This window comes from Tursiops truncatus, chromosome 1, assembly GCF_011762595.2.
Source record: "Tursiops truncatus isolate mTurTru1 chromosome 1, mTurTru1.mat.Y, whole genome shotgun sequence".
NCBI classification, from domain to species: Eukaryota; Metazoa; Chordata; class Mammalia; order Artiodactyla; family Delphinidae; genus Tursiops; species Tursiops truncatus.
Window position 1 is genome coordinate 176188988 of NC_047034.1, and position 16983 is coordinate 176205970.

The 16983-nt window shown below is 43.1% G+C and overlaps 1 protein-coding gene across 2 annotated transcripts in view; it reads right to left on the reverse strand.

Annotated features, from left to right (window-relative positions):
* Positions 1-16983, reverse strand: part of UBE4B (ubiquitination factor E4B) — a 111194-nt gene that overhangs the window by 80329 nt on the left and 13882 nt on the right. For both annotated transcript variants that reach the window (XM_019930907.3, XM_019930905.3), the window contains exon 2: positions 1642-1828. In XM_019930907.3, coding sequence (XP_019786466.1) covers positions 1642-1828 — 187 coding nt within the window. The remainder of the gene's footprint in view (positions 1-1641; positions 1829-16983) is intronic.

Sequence of the window (16983 nt, forward strand, 5' to 3'; positions counted from 1 at the left end):
GGGGCAGAGAAGAATATTTGTGACAGAGACTGCACAGCCTGCAGAGCCAAAAATATTTACTATCTGGCCCTTTAGAGAAAGAGTGTGCTGACCCCCGATCTAGAATATGAGGTAAAAAGAAGAGAGAATGTTTTAGGCTTAAGTAACCAGAAAAAAAAAAGTTGTCATTTATTGAGAAGGGGTCCTAGGAAAAGACAAGATGTAAGGAAATATCAGGAGCTCGATTTTGGACGTGTTACCTGTGAGATGTGTAGTAGATGATGCGTGGGTCTGAGGTTCAAACGACAGGTCTGAGCTGGAGATATAAACTTAGGCATCATCAGATTAGAAATACCAACTAAACCCAGGAAGCTGGATAAAATCAATAAGAGAATAAGCATAGACGGAGAGGACAAGAGGTTAACTGAGTCCTGGAACCCTGACACTTCGAAGCCAGGGAAACGAAAAAGACTCATACAAAGAGCTAAGAATGGAGACAGGACGAACACCAGGAGTGTGATGCTCCGGAGCGAACAGACACCTCAAGGAGAATAAGGCCAAACCCACAGTGAACGGGGCTGACAAGTCAGATCAGACAGTGACTCAGAGCGGACCACGGGAGGCCTCACCTGACGGGATTCGACTCAGCAGAGGTACAAGGACAGAAGGAGGAGACTGAGGACAGGCAACTCTTTCCAGAAGTTCTGTTGTGAAGGGGTGCAGAGATGTGGGGTGGAAGCCGGCAGGGTATATGAGATCAAGAGAGTTCCTTTCTATTTACTCCCAAGAGGGGAGAAAGAACAGCATGCACAATGGCTGTTAAAAGAAAAAATAAAAGGTTTCCACTTGAGATGGAAAACCAGATGAAGCAGGAGAGAGACAGGAACTGTTGGAACAAAGGCTCTGGGTAGGTGAGAGGAGATGGGATCCGCGGCGCAGCCTGCAGTTAGGGCAGGGACAGTTCAAGCCCAACAAGAACTGGCCACACATTCGAGTAGGTGGGTGGAGGCATGACCGAAGCTTAAGGAGGTAAGTTCCCTTCATTTTGACCATTAGTTTAATCTTGCATTTTCAGATTATTTTATCTTAAAAAAAAAGCATCAACCAAACTCATGAAATCAACAGAACCAAATTTAGTCTTAATCTCCTTGCCACCAGAGATAAAGACCTGACCCTGTTTGAAAAAAAAGATGAAAGCTGGGCTTCCCTGGTAGCGCAGTGGTTGAGAGTCCGTCTGCCGATGCAGGGGACACGGGTTCGTGCCCCGGTCCGGGAGGATCCCACATGCCGCGGAGCGGCTGGGCCCGTGAGCCGTGGCCGCTGAGCCTGCGCGTCCGGAGCCTGTGCTCCGCAACGGGAGAGGCCACAACAGCGAGAGGCCCGCGTACGGCAAAAAAACAAAAAAAAAAGATGAAAGCTATAGAAAGGAAAACAAGTAGCTTCAACAGATCACTATCAAAATGAATAGACATTAACAAAACACACTCTAATGATCTTAATCTTTAAACTACTGCTTGCAGGATTTTAAAAAGTTGCTGTTCAATTCAGCAATTGTTCAATTCATTTTATGTTGCTGTGGAAACGCCACAACTGTAAGCGTTAAGAGCAAGCTTACAGTTGTGGGAACGATAAATGTGTCCCAGGTGTGAAGGCAAGGCTTACCTGATGCACCTATGGGGGAGGTAGCTGGGGTCATGTTGTGGACATTGAGACCAAGACTCTGGGACGGGCCTGGGGCTGAGGCTGCTACAGGAGGCCCCGGAGGGCTCTCCCTCTGGGGAGAGGTGAGCGGGGTGTTTGGCTGGGAGGTCTGTCCACCAGCAAGTCGTGCCAGGCGCCTCCGTCGGATCTACAATGAGAGCGAAAGGGCATTTCATAACTGAACAGCAGAAACACAATTCTGCCGAAGAACAACAACGTTAATGTTATCAATAAGCATACTAGAACTTGACAACTAAATACGCCTTGAGAAAAAAGCACTCATTCGAGACAAGTGATAACTCTGTGTACCAGTATTTTTATAAGCTACCACCTCACATTTTAAAAACTGAATCTTTTTTTTTTTTTTTGGCCACACCACACAGCTTGTGGGATCTTAGTTCCCTGATCAGGAACTGAACCCAGGCCCTCGGCAGTGAGAGCTCGGAGTCCTAACCACTGGACCACCAGGGAAGTCCCTGAAACCTGCATTGTAATCACCTTACCACCTCTGTTTACTGAATCTTCTTGAGTGACACTGTGAATTTGTAATAAGCATACAACACTTTTAAACACACTGAAGTTTGTTGTTATTGTAATAACACTATATAAATTTGGTTATATTAATAGGTAGGATATGAAATAAATATAAGTCACTGAAACAGTGAAATTAACAAGTTATATTAGGACAAATTTTACTCTCACTTTCAAGAACAAAATGATTAGATTTTTCTTACTTAATTTCAATAAAAACATAATCAACAACTTCCTCCTTATAATGACATCTCAGAGTTATGAAGTGATTACAAATATGTACCACAAAATCCCGGTGGATCACAGAAATGTTTTCCCCACATTTTGATAGTCACTAATTCATAACCAGGCAAAAAACTGAGCACCTGCCCTCCCAGGCAGTGGGCATACGCAACAATTACGATAAGGCTTCTGGCTCTAAGTAGGCAACAAAGAAGCAAACCAACTAGGTTGCTCACACTCTTTCCGTTACGAATAAGTTAGATGAAAAAGTTAAATTACGACAAATGCTAACGGGGACGGACCTCATCTGAACTAAGAACCTATTTGCCATATTCTAACATTGTTGGAAATCTGCTCCTTCTATTGTTCAGACAAGAACATCCTGATTCTTGACCCCAAAGTTCAGAAGCCCCTCCCTGTGCCCCTGCTGTAAATACATCTATCGATGAATTTATACAAAATCCTGAAGTTGTTTGGTCACAAAAAAAAAAACTTGTATAAATTATTTACTATTGTGATTAGATCTACACAAAGTTGTCTTTTCACTGTCTGTGTTTTGTTAACGTGAAATTAAATTGTAGTTATAAGTAAAAGTTGGCTGCCTAGGGAACAATAACTGTATATTCAGTTTAACAGAAATAAAAGAATATGTGTCTTAAAAAAAAAAAAACACCTCACTGAAAGAAGCTAACAAGTCGTTCTCTCAGGAATACTTCATTGGGGGGGGCGGGAGAGGGGGACGGACCAGAAACACCACCCCCAACCTGTTCCCAACGCAATTATCAAGCCAGAGACCCAGGGTCTGTGTTCCCAGCTTCTCTGCTGCCCTTCACCTCCTCAAACATAGACAATTTACCACCAAGTCCTGTTCCTTCTGCTGGAGTACACCCTCCCCGCTCAGCTCCTCTGCCACCACCCTCTCTCACCAGGACCTCTGCAAAAGCTTCCTAATGGATACGCCTGGGTCCACTCTGGCCTAGTGAGGGTAGAGGCCCCATCCGCCTTTCTTTAAACACTTTCAAAGCTTTAGATTTCTGAAATGCAAATCAAAACCACAATGAGCTAATACCTCACACCCATTAGGATGGCTACTATCAAAAAAACAATCAAAAACCCATAAAAAAACAACTATTAGCAAGGGTGTAGAGAAACTGGAACCCCTGTACACTGTTGTTGGGAATGTAAAATGGTGCAGCCGCTATGGAAAACAGTATGGCAGTTCCTTAAGAAATTAAACATAGAATTACCATATGATCCAGTAATTCCATTCATAGGTATATACCCAAAAGACCTGAAAGCAGGGACTCAAACATGTATTTGTTTACCCATGTTCATAGTAAAATTATTTCCAAAAGCCAAAAGGTGGAAGCAACCCAAATGTCTATTAATAGATAAATAAAATGTGCTCTAAACATAAATGGAATATTATTCAACCTTAAAAAGGAAATTCTGACTGCAACACAATGAGCCCCAAGCACTTTATGCTAAGTGAAATAAGGCAGTCACAAAAAGACAAATACTGTATGATTCCACTTACATGAGGCACCTAGACTAGCCAAATTTCATAGAGGCAGAAAGTAGAATGGTGGTTGCCAAGAGCTAGGGAGATATTTTTTTTAATCAAAGTATAGAATAAAATCCTAAATGATAAGAAAGCATGTATCACCGAGATTCCTCTGCAACCCATTCCCCACACAGCAATCACAGTAATTCTTTAAAAACACAAATCACGAGGCTTCCCTGGTGGTGCAGTGGTGACGAATCCGCCTGTCAATGCAGGCGACACGGGTTCGAGCCCTGGTCCGGGAAGATCCTACGTGCTGCGGAGCAACTAAGCCCGTGCACCACAACTACTGAGCCTGCGCTCTAGAGCCCACAGCCACAACTACTGAAGCCTGCGTGCCACAACTACTGAAGCCCGCGCACCTAGAGCCTGTGCTCCACAACAAGAGAAGCCACCGCAATGAGAAGCCTATGCACCGCAGGGAAGAGCAGCCCCCACTCGCCGCAACTAGAGAGAGCCTGCGCACAGCAACAAAGACCTAACATAGCCAAAAATAAATAAATAAATAAAAAGAGAAACCAGACATGAAAAAGCAAACACTGCATGATTCCATTTTGATAAATTTCAAAAACAAGAAAAACTAAACTGTAACATTAGTCAGGATAGTGGTTACCTTTGGCAGGGGGTGCGGGGGTACAGGGAGGATGGCTGGGGGAGGCATGAGCGGGTGTCTCGGGTGCTGGTAATGGTCTTTTGTCTTTTTTAACGAGATGCTAGTTTCACAGGTATGTCCGCCCTGTGACAATTCATTGGGTTGTATACTTAGAACTGTGGGTAGTGAGTTCACGGGTGTTCATCATATTACTCTTCATAACTTATACGTTAAATATAGTCTTTTACATGTTTCAAATAGGATATAATTTTTAAAAATAAATCCTACTTATCCCTCAAGGCCCACTGGAAATGCTACAGTCTTTATGAGGATTCTCCACTTTTTTTAATTTAGTGTAAATTAAAATACCTTACACAAACACTGTGCTTACTACCTGATACTGAAATTAAGGCAGTATTTTCATTTTAAAATGTGTTTGTGTATACACACCAATACAACAGAAGAGACTTTAAATTTTCAAGGAAACCAGCATTTGGGGATTTGCTAGAAGTTAAGTTTCATTACTTTAGAGGCAGCTAAACTTAAGAGCCCGTGCTTGACTTGAAATTCAAATGCAACCTTTACTACTAACTCACTACCTAAGTGGGTTCAAGACAAGTCGCCTGACCTCTCTGGGCTTCCAGATCCGAATCTGTACAATGGGGATAAACAGTGCCTTCCTCAGAGAATTGTGAGAAAACTACCACTTTGCCCTGTTCTCTAATTCATTTTATGTTCACGGCTCTTAACTGACCTACTACATATGTGATGTTTCTTTTTTTTTTTAATTAATTAATTAATTTATTTTTTAGCTGCATTGGGTCTTCGTTGCTGTGTGTTGCTGGGCTTTCTCTAGTTGCGGTGAGCGGGGGCTACTCTTCATTGAGGCGCGCGGGCTTCTCATTGCAGTGACTTCTCTTTTTGCGGAGCATGGGCTCTAGGCACGTGGGATTCAGTAGCTGTGACACACGGGCTCAGTAGTTGTGCCTCATGGGCTCTAGAGCGCAGGCTCAGTAGTCGGGGCGCATGGGCTTAGTTGCTCCGCGGCATGTGAGATCTTCCCGGACCAGGGCTCGAACCCGTGCCCCCTGCACTGGCAGGCGGATTCTTAACCACTGCGCCACCAGGAAAGCCCTGTGATGTTCCTTTGTGTATTGCTTGTTCACCATCCCCCTACTTTAAGTTTCTTCAGGCCCGGGCTTTTCTCAGTTTTTTCTCTGATGGCTCATCTGTGCCTAGAAGAGTGCCTGGCACATAGTAGGTGCTCTTTAAATATGTGCTGAATGAATTAAAGAATAAATGAAAACTATCAGAAAATGCATTGCACGTAAAATTTACTGTTTAGGGAATGATAATATTACCTTTGAAAAAGCACACATTGCTTTTGAAAAAAATATGAAGCCACTTTAAATCTGGGCGCCGGGCTTCCCTGGTGGTGCAGTGGTTGAGGGTCCGCCTGCCGACGCAGGGGACACGGGTTCGTGCCCCGGTCCGGGAAGATCCCACATGCCGCAGAGCAGCTGGGCCCGTGGGCCATGGCCGCTGAGCCTGCGCGTCCGGAGCCTGTGCTCCGCAACGGGAGAGGCCACAGCGGTGAAAGGCCCGCGTACCGCGGAAAAAAAAACCCAAAAAACTGGGTGCCAAGTTCAGCCTGAGATGTTACATTCAGATGTCCTCCTCAGTGATATAAACATAGAATAAATGTCCTGACTCACTGTAATACGGGCTTGAAGGAAATTTTCCAAGAAGAAAGATTTCCACCGTGCTGGGATTCCCTAATCCCTCCCCACCACCACTCCACAAACACAGGTTTAAAAAAAAGAATAAGAATCAAGACTTTGTGAAATATACTGTGGACCAGGAAGGGAGATGGAGGAGTGGAGTAAGGAAAAGAGACAGGTCCACGCATAACATGAGCTGGTAGGAGGAGACTGGCAGAACCTGTCCTGACCCCCCATCTTAAAAACCTGCTGGGAAGGGAAGAAACAGCCATGGATGGGGCAGTGCTCTGGGCGGCCCCGCTGCAATGCTCTCAGTAGAAGACAGTGCCCTTCAGTGGACTGACCACTTTCCACCATGGTGGTGGCTCTGAACTGGCCTAGCAGCCTGAGGACCCTGGGAATTTCTGGACTGGAGACTCAAGAGAATGGCTTTGAGCAATCGCAGGTATGAAGGCCTACCTAATTAATTTGACTATTAAGAGACGTGACCTCACTTTCATCACAAGCAAAACGTACGAGACACAAACTAAAAATAGTCCCAACACACCAAAGTATTATTAAACGTTTTCCTCTTTGCCTACTCTATACATAAGCAGGTAAGACCGGTAGAATGTCTTTTAAGTTAAGCGGAAGTCCTTTTTAAAAGAACTGTCTTCCTAGATGTCACAGAGAGTAAAAAACCAAGAGCATAAAAAAGGAACTTCCAATTCCTCAACTTACGACCTAACCACAACTCAAACCCAAACATACTGATCATGAAATCTCATTCCTAGAGTTTTTCTTGTCTTGACTGTTTCAGTTCTTATTTCACAAATGACATTAAAATAGGGGTTTCCCGGGAATTCCCTGACGGTCCAGTGGTTAGGGCTCAGTGCTTTCACTGCTGTGGGCCTGGCTTCCACTGCAGGGGGCACAGGTTCAATCCTTGGTCGGGGAACTAAGATCCTGCAAGCCACACGGTACAGCTGAAAAAATAATAATAATAGAATTTTAAAAGGATAAAAAATAAATAAAATAGAGGTTTCCCTGGAATTGTTTTATCTTGATGCAGCATTTCCTACCCTCACGTTTCTGACTAACTAAAAATAGATTCAAAACAGCCTCTGTTCAAAACAGCAAGGGCCACTGTGGTGACATGAGGCAGAAGCTAAGACAGGATGGGCCAAACTGATCCTCCTATTTTTAGCGTTTGTGTGGGGAAAAATAAATCCAAAAGGCACTGTTTTAAATTTAGTAAACAGTCATTCTACAAAAGCATCTTACTTTTCCAAATTATTAAATTCTAAAATATTAAATTCTAACATAAAGAAAAACATTTTCAAATATTTACTCTTTGGGATGGTGTCCTTCTAGAGATATCTCCTGTTTTGATTATTATTGTAGGTTTTATTTTCTTTTTTAATAGCTGGTCATATCTAAAAGTTATTAAAGGCTATGACAATTTCACAATATGCCTATATCTAAGCCCAACAATATATCTCAAAGTAAATACATTCAAATCTGAACACCACAGCTCTGAGATCTAAAATTCACAAGTTTCCTTTTTAAAATTCACAATTTTAAATTAATTTTCACTTAAAGCTCCAAAAGTCTTGTCACTTAAATCCCCCCCCATTTAAAAAGAATATATTAAACTCAGTCTATCACTGTCACCCTATATACATGAGGCCAAAAATATGAAAAAATGCTTTTTCTTTAAATCCTAACATTATAGCAAGAAGTGACAAGAGTTTAAGTCAAAGATTTCAGCTGAACACAAGTACATGTCTCCTTACTTCTCAATACAATCCTATAATCTCCTCTCCTGCAAAGAGGAAGTGAATACGGCACTCAGATAATAAAGTTTTCTAGGTTAGTCACTGACGATTATTGATACTTTGGGAGGCTGCTGCAAACTCTAAGACAAAAAAAAATTAACATTAATATGATTAACACTTACCAAACCCTTATCATGTCTCAAATGCTGGTTCTAAGGGCTTCACGTATATAAACTTAGTTAATAATCCAAAGAGACGGTACATTTATTTTCCCATTTTATAGATGAGAAAGCTGAACTCAGAGAGGCTAAGTGACTTGCTCAAGGTCACACAGCTAGAAAGCCAAAGAGTAGCCACTCTAACTCCAGAGGGTACAGTCTTACCCAAACCCCATTGATCTTTTACAGAAGAAAACCCCCTCTGAAGCTGCAGTGTCTTGCAGATGGAGGCAGCCTTACTTCCCTGATGACACAGTGCTTGTGCACTATCAGTTACAAATAAAGGAATTTATGCATAGAATGTTGGTATTTCAGATACTGTATTTATATTCTAACAACATTAGAATATTAGAAATATCCCTCTTTGATGACTGTGTATTCTGAAACAAAGAAAATTTCCATTTTCTTGTTTAAAATATACAGAGTATCGATAAATAAAACAGGAAAAAAATGACACTTTATGAACATAATCTTGCCCCCCAAATTCAGTCCTTTGTTGGTTTTTTTGTCTACTTTGCACCAGTCACGGTAGCAGGCACTAAAAGTAAGACAACACTGGGGTCATAAGCTCTATCCTTAAGGACTTCCAGATCCACTGTGGAAAGACATAGAAGAAAATCAACAATTATGATACAGCAAAATAAGGTCTGCACAAGATATAATAAGAGTAGAAAAGACACAAAGGAGAAGAGTGCAACTCTTCTCCTTTGATAATGGATGTCTGGGGCATCCATTATCACTACATAGGGAGGTTACACATACACACATACATATATAATACATACATACGGAGCTTAGTCATGCCATATATATATATATATTTTTTTTGCGGTACGCGGGCCTCTCACTGTTGTGGCCTCTCCCGTTGCAGAGCACAGGCTCCGGACGCGCAGGCTCAGCGGCCATGGCTCACGGGTCCAGCCGCTCCGTGGCATGTGGGATCCTCCCGGACCGGGGCACAAACCCGTGTCCCCTGCATCGGCAGGCGGACTCTCAACCACTGCGCCACCAAGGAAGCCCAGTCATGCCATATCTTTTAAAGAAAACAATGTGTTTCCTATTCAGATATCTCCTGCTCTTAAAAGAAGGTATATTTTTAAGTTATATGTATTTTACCACAGTATTTTTTTAATTGAATTGAAAAAGCAGGTTGCAAAAGGGCACACACTGTGATTCCATTTGGGTATACTTACATTACAATAGGTGTTAGTGCAAATGAAAATGGCAATGATACATAATAAATTTCTATTTTTGCCCGTCTTCCTTCTCCTTTCACACAATTTCTGATGAAGAGAATGAAACTATTATTATCTCCTAGTATGTCTATAAAATCTGAAAACATTCAGATGCAAGGGCTGTTCTGCTCCAAATCGTCCTCACTCCAAGGACCCAGGATGACAAAGCAGCCTCTACAGGGAACATTCCCACTTGTCAAGGCAGAGGGAGAGGAGCGTGCGCACTGGGTGCCGGCCCAGAAGGGACCTATTCGTTTCTGCTCACATCTCATTGGCCAAAACAAGTCACATGGCCACACCTGCAGCCAGTGGGGCTGAGAAACATAACCTTCCGCCAGGAAGGGGCAGGGAATATCTTGACAATAAAGCAGTCTAGTGCAGCAGAGGCTCTTTTCCCTTCAGCACACACGCTGTCCAGGTGTTAGGGGTCACTTCCTGTACCGCTGCCTCTTTCTCCCTAGCACACTCCTCTCTAAGACAACTGCCCAGCATCCCCTCCTCAGGTCTTTGCTCAAATGCTACCTTCTTCGTGAGGCCTTCCCTGGCCACCTCCTGTCCCCCATCTCTGCTTTATGGTTCTCTGTACTTTCAAACAGTTCGGTCAAAACCAACATGTATGTTTACGTATGTATGTTTACATGCACACACACACACACTTACATACTAAGTGAATACGGAACAAGGCAACGCTAACACATGATGAATCCATCCAGGTGACTCGATCAATCTTTCTGCAGATTTGAACATTTTCAGAATAAAAACTTGAGAGAAAAATTATACCTACCAGCCCACCCGGCTTGGCTTTTCTCTAGCCGTGTTCAGCTGCACACAGTAGGCATGAAGTGGGAGCAGCCAGGGTTGCCCATGAGTATGAGACAGTGAGACAGAGGGAAGGTAATGCACAGTGTGTACAAGGGGCGATTACAATGAAGCACAAACCCAAGACAAAGGAAGCCCTGGCAGCGTTCTGATTCCAGGTTCCAGTTCCTTCCCGTGACCCAGCTATCTTGCTGTCCCTGGGCTCAGAAGCAGGACCCCTGTACCCTTAAAATAAATCCTATTTTTGCTTAAGCTGGATAAGCTGCTGTATTACTTACTGTGTACGTGTTTATAAATCCTCAATTCCCCAAAGACATGATCAATAGTTTGTGCACAGAATAACACCTGGCTTTTGTCACTATTAGGTTTTCAGGACTCAAAATCACTTTCGCTAACTATAGTAAGTCATTTCTGAATCGGCCCAAAGAGTAATCTTGAAAGTCAAGCAACATACAAATTCTACAACAGAACACGCTGTGCACGTTACCTGACTAGAGTTTCTTCCTCAGGACAGGTAGGACTCAGCAAGCAAAGGGACACGGGAGCACTGGCAACGGTGGGGAGGCTTTGTGAGAGCACACAGTGTTTAGGGAATTCTGGGCTGCTTGTTAAAGATGCGTGTGAATGGCCAAAGCAAGACACAAGGCAGGAAAGACAGGCTGGGGCAAGCCCATGGTGAGCTCTGAATACCATCCTAAGGCTGAACTTTTTCATGACGTCAAGGAAGAGATTTTGAAGGAGTGACTGGGTCAGATTTATCTTTTAAAACACATCACTCTAGTTACCATGTGGAGAATGGACCAAGGCAGGACAAAGCAAGCCTGGGCAAGGGGGACGCTGCAAGCGACAGTTCCAGGGATATTTAATGTGTATAATCAACAGAACTCGGTCATTATTTTGGAAGTGAGATGTGAGGAAGGGTGGAGAGTCTAGGTTTCGGGCCAGGATACCCAAGTGGATGGTAAAATTCCTAAAACTGAGAATACAGAGGGAGGGGTTTTTACGAAGAGAAGATGAGTCATGATTAGACTACTGGGTATGAGATGCCTGTAAGAATATCTCAACAGAAATGCCCTACAGGCAGCTGACATTTGTTTTATTTATGGTTATCATTTCCTTGTTCTAACAAGGATCGAAAATGATTAACAAAAAAACCACATAAAATACATTTTTAATTTAACTTAATTAAGTTAAAATCAAACATTGATAGATAAGGAAACTAGGACAGAAATAAGATGATGACAGAAAAAATCAGATAAAGCCAGAAGGGAGATTAGTACACATTATGCCTGTAGTTTACCAACACAGTATGTGAGTGACAACTCATATCACATACTCAGTATCGGCAGATGCTAACGCCAAAATATGACTCAGAGGAAGCAATCCAGTTTAGAGTGGCCCCAATGAGGAAGGAGGGCCTTGCCCCACCTTTGTGGCCTGGCTTGATTTTGGGATAGACTTCAGAGTACTAAGGGCACGGATTCAAAATCTGAGGGTCACGAGGATCTCCAGTTTTCATAAGATTTGTAAAGAGGTCCCTGACTCAGAACAGATTAAAAAGCACTTTCTCAGGGAATGAATGGGCTGCATATCCTTCACTCGATCCCCCATAAACATGTGCCCTCAACAGATCTCCTAGTGAGCACTGAGCTGAAGCAAGTTTTAGTGGCCCTCCAGTGATACCCCAAAGCAGAGCCGTGTGTAGAAGTATAGCTGCTGAGAAGACACGCACCCTCACTGTCTGCCAGGCTGGGGCAGCTGGAGATCTGGGTCCAGATCGCAGGCAGGAGATACGAACTTGCAAGTCATCAGTACCAACACTTACACGGCAGATAACTCTAGGTACCAAGAGCAGAAATTTGCTATCTAGTTCACATCCATCTCCTGAGGCCTGCAGAATCGAGCATGGACCACAGGAGCATTAAATAAGTACCTGGAGAATAAATAAGTGAAGGCCTAGTAAAAGGGTATTCATTCGTGCATGCATTCATTCATTCACCAGATATACCTTGAAGGTAGGGAATGAAGGGATTCGAGAGTAGAATCCTGAGAAACATCATCATTTAAGGTATACAGGAAAGAGCAGTCTGTGATGGAGACAGAAAAGAAAGAAAGAAGTCAAGAAAAGCTGTATCCCCATGATATCCAAAGGAAAAGACTTTGAAAAGAAGAAGTGGTCACCATGGTCAAAATCCAAAGAGAGGTTAAATAACACATTCTGAAAAGTGCCAAGGGATTTGTCAATCAGGTGGTCTTAGCAAGAGCAATCTAAGTGGAAAGATGAAGGAAAAAGCCTCCCCAAAAAGCACAGGAAAGGAGGGGGGACTGAAAAATGAGTGGGGAGAAGAGATCTACCCTTGTAAGAGCCTAGTCTGTGAAAGCAGAGCCAAGGGATCAAGTGACAGCAAGAGGGGAATGCAGGGCTAGAGGTGGCAGCTTGTTTTTCGAACCAGAGTGAACTGGACATTTTATTAATCGAAACTTGTAATGTTCAAGAGGGAGGACGCTAGATAGAGCAGAGGTACAAAGGTAGGAAACAGCAGAGTATGCGAAGTATATACACACTGAGAAAATCTGGGAAGGCAATCCCCCCGCCAAATTAACAATGGTTCTCTCTGGATAACAGGTTTACAGGTAATTCTTGCTTTTCCCTTTATTCCTGATTATGGAAGTCTTCGACAATGAATCATGCAGAATTCAGTGAATCTATACTACTGAATTTATAATCAGAAAAAAGTAATTTTAAACGAAGAGGGTAGGTTAGAAAAATTTCTAAAATCAATTTCCAAAAATCTATGACTCTAGAGGGAGAAAAAAAAATGTTAGAAGGTTTAGTTGTGGGGGGAAAATACCTAACCTAGAAAAAATAGTGGAATAGTGGAAGAAAGTATATACACCAAAATGTAAACTACAGGTACCCCTGGATGGTGAGATTCTGAACAAAGATTTTGCTTCTACCTTCTGTTTCCTATTTTTACTTTTGCCTCATAATACAATGAACCTAAAGTACATTTAATTGTAGAATCTGCAGTTCTCTACCCTTCCTTTAATGGCAAGTCATAAAAGGGAGGTAACAGAAGAAAGGAACAGACAGCTGGCCGCATTCCTGTGACTGTGCACTGTAAGTTGTAACACATGAATTTAACAGCTCAACGAGCCCAGATCCCATACTCCAAATAAAGGACCAAGCCCTCCTATCAGCTGAAACCTGCCAAAGGACACACAAAGCACAGCAGAGAGAGACAACAGTAGACCAGTCATGTCACCTCTGCAATCTGTCTTCCAATCATTTTCTGCTTCTCTTTCCAGATTACCCACCCAACTCAATAAATGTTTACTCAAAGCTACAAGAAGCCTGCTTTCTCTACTGCATTTCCTCTCCAAAGGATATGATGACCACGTTCACGACTGACTCCCAGATTAAAACCTTAAAGCATCAGTGCTTTTCCCCAACACTCCTCCCCAGCCCAAACGTGTCACACACAGCAGGGGGACCATGGATCCCAGCAGTGCACTCCAGGTGCTCCTGTCTAATTTTAACAGAGCCCCTTCCACTCTCGGAAGAGTCCTGGTTTGGACACAACCATTTCGTGGTCACTTGCTATCTGTCTCATTGTCCTGCGTTCAGCACCCCTGGGCTGGTGCCCCCTCTGTTCCAGCGCCTGTCTTTACCCACATCCACTCAGTTGCCTGCCAGGTTCCCCTTCCCTTCCCTGCGAAAGGAATGCAGACAAGGTAAGTTATCCGACTTCCTCCATGAGTACTTTTCTAGTTGAGTAAATCTCTCAAAAATAAAGTACAAAATTCTTACAGAGGCCAAGTTCCAGCAGTCGCTGGCAAAATACACAATTTTCAAACTAACTGTCTTTTGAACTCTACTACCCTGGCTGCTTTACCATAGGACACTCACACCTACGTAACTAGTCTAACCACCAACCCCACAGTCTGGCTCACAATAAAGAAATGATTTTATTGTCATTAGAAAAGAGACTATAAACTGTTTTGTCTCAGGGAGAAAAAAGGTTTGACCCTTAGTAATTCTCCAATGCCAGGCAGTGATTACAGGGTTTTTCATTACATGGAGTTTTATAAAGTCCAACAAAAATGACTGATGTCAATACTTTCTGCATCTGATCAATAGTATGGAGAACCCTGGGTATGTGTTAGGTATGTGCCTAAGCACATTCTGCCAGAGGGAGAGGGCTAAGAACCAAAGGCATAAGCTGCCTGATCATCCAAAGTACCTTCTTGAGTCACCCTGTAACACTGAAAATATTAGTTAATAGTATTACTTCAAATTAAAATAATAAACGGCTTATAGCAATACTTATTCTAGACTCTTCATCAACATTTGATATTAGAGCAATTTTTTTAAAAAAGCATTCCGCTTGAAAGTAAAACAAGGGGGAAAAAAAGAGGAAGTAAAACAAGAGACCGAGCGCAGTGGGTGAGCGATTGCTGCGCCAGGTGCCGTCTTCACAGCCTTCAAAGGGACGGACGAGCTCTCCTGGGGCCAGCTCTGGGTCAAAATCCCAGCTGTACCCATTTCCAGCTGTGTTACCTCTCTGGGTCTTGGTTTCCCCATTTGGAAGCAGGTGATGATATAAATATCACTCATCTTGCAGGACAGTCATCAGAGATTAAGGTAACGCAACACATGACCTGGGCCGGTCTCTCTTTACGGGCGTATGGCCTACCTCCCCGCGGCGCCGCACAAGGAGAGCAGGGATCTGGCCTATCGTGCTCACCGCCACAGCCCAAGCAACGACAGCAATGCCTACAGCAGAGAGCACTCGGTAGATATCTGCTGAACAAACCAAGCGCCCACCTGACACACAGTAAACAGTCATTGTTTTTTTGTAGCTTCAGCCTCCAGGTTTCCACCATCCTTTTGCTCAGTCCACCTCCCTTTTAGGCTCAGACGCTGTTTTCCTTTGGCTCAGGGCTCTGTTTCACCCAAACGGTATGAATAAACAGCACAGCTATATCAGATCTGTGAAAAACATCGGATCTATTAGCCGACTGTGAAACGAGGAGAAACCACTAGAATCAAGAGCCTAACATTATAGAGCAGAGAAACAGCCTGAGGGTAGGATCATTTTAACTAGATCTGATTTTTAAAAAATGATTCTTACAGGGCTTCCCTGGTGGCCCTTAAATAGACGAGAAGAGCCTACAGACCAAGTAGCAGCTACTTCTGATACTCTCTCACAGAATGGCTCCTGATCACTTAAGAATGACCGAGTGAAACAGGCAGTATTAGACATTTTAAAGAATTTCCTGAAGCCCAGCTATGAGGAAAGAGTTTTTAAATTGACTCACAAAATAATTATTGCTGAAACAAAAGTGTAAATTCTTCTGGGGCAGGGTTCGTGCGTTTTCTCTAATCTCTACCAAAGTTCTACATTCACACCAACTCTGAACACTCCAACGCCAATATTCTAGCAGATCTATATAGCAGGGCTGGGGAAAGCGGGCTCTTTCAGAGGGAGAAAACACTGACTTCTGGCCATTTCCTGTCCATATATATATATATTTTTTTGCGGTACGCGGGCCTCTCACTGTTGTGGCCTCTCCCGTTGCGGAGCACAGGCTCCGGACGCACAGGCTCAGCGGCCATGGCTCGTGGGCCCAGCCGTTCCGCGGCATGTGGGATCCTCCCGGGCCGGGGCACGAACCCGTGTTCCCTGCATCAGCAGGTGGACTCTCAACCACTGCGCCACCAGGGAAGCGCCGTCATAATCTTGATATGAATAAAGGTTTCCTTCCTAACATGGATCATTAATGTTTAAGTTCCTCCTACAGGTTAAGCATCATCCCAAATGCCACTCAGCCCTTTTTAAAAACAGAAATGGCAATACTTTCATATAAATATCTCGTTCCAGTACGGGTCAATGTGCTTTGTTACCTGTCCACATTAACATCAAGAAAGACAAAGAGGGACTTCCCAAAAAGTCCGTGCTCCGCAACGAGAGAAGCCACCACAATGAGAAGCCCGCGCACCGCAACGAAGAGTAGCCCCCGCTTGCCACAACTAGAGAAAGCCCACACACAGCAACGAAGACCCAATGCAGCCAAAATTAAATAAACAAATTTAATTTTAAAAAACTTACCAAAAAAAAAGACTAAGAGGTGTCTAATGGGACACTTTCACAAGCATATTTTCCACTTGGCATTCACTAAAATTCTCCCACTCACAAGCCATTCTAATCATAACATCTCAAGGCAAAAGACTGCTTTATCCGCATTTCCCTAGACCAGAAATCACCAAACTATTCGAGTGTGAGGACATTTATACAAAGTAAAAAAGAACAAACACACAAAAGCCCCTGCAGATGACCAACCCATCTGCCCCAAGTTGGCCTTGAAAGAAAAAAATTGGGCACTCCTGTGATGAAACTCCACGGAAATGATGTCTGGTCTGTATTTATCATAACTAAAAGGTTAACTAACATAAAAGTGGAAAGCTAATTAATTAATTAATGTTCACCAAACATAAACATATATATGCTGTCATACGGTAGCATCCTAAAACAAAAATGTCGTAAATGACACTCTAAACATCTACTCTACATAACTGATGTTCAAAGCTCAAAGGGGCTATACATTTTTTTCTCTGTGTAGATTGAATGTTAACATTTTTT